Source organism: Neofelis nebulosa, chromosome 1, assembly GCF_028018385.1.
Source record: "Neofelis nebulosa isolate mNeoNeb1 chromosome 1, mNeoNeb1.pri, whole genome shotgun sequence".
In the NCBI taxonomy this organism is placed as follows: Eukaryota; Metazoa; Chordata; class Mammalia; order Carnivora; family Felidae; genus Neofelis; species Neofelis nebulosa.
Window position 1 is genome coordinate 153,477,803 of NC_080782.1, and position 1,876 is coordinate 153,479,678.

The 1,876-nt window shown below is 43.8% G+C and overlaps 1 protein-coding gene across 1 annotated transcript; it reads left to right on the forward strand.

Moving 5' to 3' along the window:
- The first annotated feature begins 489 nt into the window (after positions 1-489).
- LOC131484653 (putative olfactory receptor 2W6) lies at positions 490-1,437 on the forward strand. Its single transcript, XM_058683136.1, has one exon. It carries the CDS (start codon positions 490-492, stop codon positions 1,435-1,437), a length of 948 nt encoding a protein of 315 aa, XP_058539119.1.
- The last annotated feature ends 439 nt before the right edge of the window (positions 1,438-1,876 follow it).

A 1,876-nucleotide genomic window follows, 5' to 3' on the forward strand; every position in this document is an offset into this window, starting at 1 on the left:
TCTGCAAAAACAATACCTTACCCTCTGTGACTTTTCCCTCCTTTAGTTCACCTCCTCACACACATAACTGTCAAATTCTGTGACTCAAATTATGCAGATTATTGCATTAAACCTCAGATCGATTTACTAGATGTTCAAAATGGTTTGGTAGTGATATACCTATGTTTTACAGACCAGGCAACTCAGGGTCTTCATGCTGATCCACCATTTTAACTCTTCTTTCCAAAGAAGACTTTTTTTAAAAAGATGTATCCACTTATCTCACTTAACCAGATTAGAAGATATAGAGGCAAAACTTACAGCTTCCATCACTTTACAGACAAATATTTTTAGCCCCTCACCCTATAATTCCAGGCAATGCACAAGCAAGTGTCCCAGTTAAATAGGTGGAACAAAACTATTTTCTTGGGAAAAAATGTGGTACCTCATTTTCTGTATGAGTAATAACACATGTTAGCCTCCTTAAACAGGTTTATCAAGCCAAGTGTGATGGAAAGAAATGAAAGCTCTAGAAACTTCATTCTGCTTGGATTCTCTGACCGGCCAAAGCTGGAGATGGTCTTGTTTTTCACTAATATGGTGTTTTACTTTCTGGCTGTCATGGGCAACTCGACTATCATCTTCCTGTCCCTGGTGGACCCTCGACTGCACAGGCCAATGTACTTCTTCCTCTGTAACCTGTCCCTCCTGGATCTCTGCTACACCTCTAGCAGCATTCCTCAGATGCTGGTCAACCTCTGGGGCCCACAAAAGACCATTACCTATATGGGCTGTGTCATACAACTCTTTGCGTTCCTGTCTGTGGGTGGCATTGAATGCATTCTTCTTTCTGTCATGGCCTATGACCGCTTTGTGGCTGTTTGCAAGCCTCTTCACTACATGACCATCATGCACCCACAGCTGTGCCTGCGACTGGCAGCCTGTGCCTGGCTCACTGGGATTGCCAATTCCATCCTCATGTCCCCACTGACAATGTCCTTGAAGCGGTGTGGTCACCATCACATCAACCACTTTGTGTGTGAGATGCCAGCCATCATCCGCATCTCCTGTGTGGACACTAGGCATGTTGAAGGCCTGGTTTTCTTCTTGGCCATCCCCATTGTCCTGGTGCCCCTCGCCATGATACTGGTTTCCTATGGCTATATTATAGCCACAGTTTTGCGGATCCGGTCTGCAGCTGGGAGGCACAAGGCCTTCAACACCTGCTCTTCCCACATGATTGTAGTGTCTCTCTTCTACAGCACTATAATCTACATGTACATGCAGCCTGGGAATGTGGCAAGCCAGGACCAGGGCAAGTTCCTAACCCTCTTCTACTGTCTGGTGACCCCCACTCTGAATCCTTTCATCTATACACTGAGAAACAAAGATGTGAAGGGAGCCATGTGGAAGGTTCTTGGGAAAGACCACAGCCTGTTGGATGCAATAGGGCACTGATGCGGCAGGTATCACTCATCCTGAGATACTTATTGTCCATGAAAACTCTTTGTTCCAGGGCAATAACAATGCACGATGTCATATCAGATGCTAGAATGTGAACAGAGCAAGGTCTTCTCTCTTTCAGGGATCCTAAACTAAATAACTTGTATCTTTGCTTGCCGGTAGATGGAGAGAACCCTGTGTCCTTCCAAGTGACAGACTCAAAAGATAATGTGCTGGTGGAAAAAAAAATGCTACTTCCTCTTTGCTTAGTGGGGTTTATAGGGTGATAATTATTTCTTTGCAGCTAACTTTAGACTATGATTCCAGAAAACTATAATGCGACTATTAAGTCAGATCTATTTATTTATTTATTTATTTTAAATTTTGAATGTTTATTAATTTTTGAGAGAGAGAGAGCAGGGGAGGGGCATAGAGAGAGGGGGACACAGAATTT

What these genes read in the sequence shown, in the direction of transcription:
- LOC131484653 (XM_058683136.1), top strand. Translation starts at nt 490, where the DNA reads ATGGAAAGAAATGAAAGCTCTAGAAACTTCATTCTGCTTGGATTCTCT.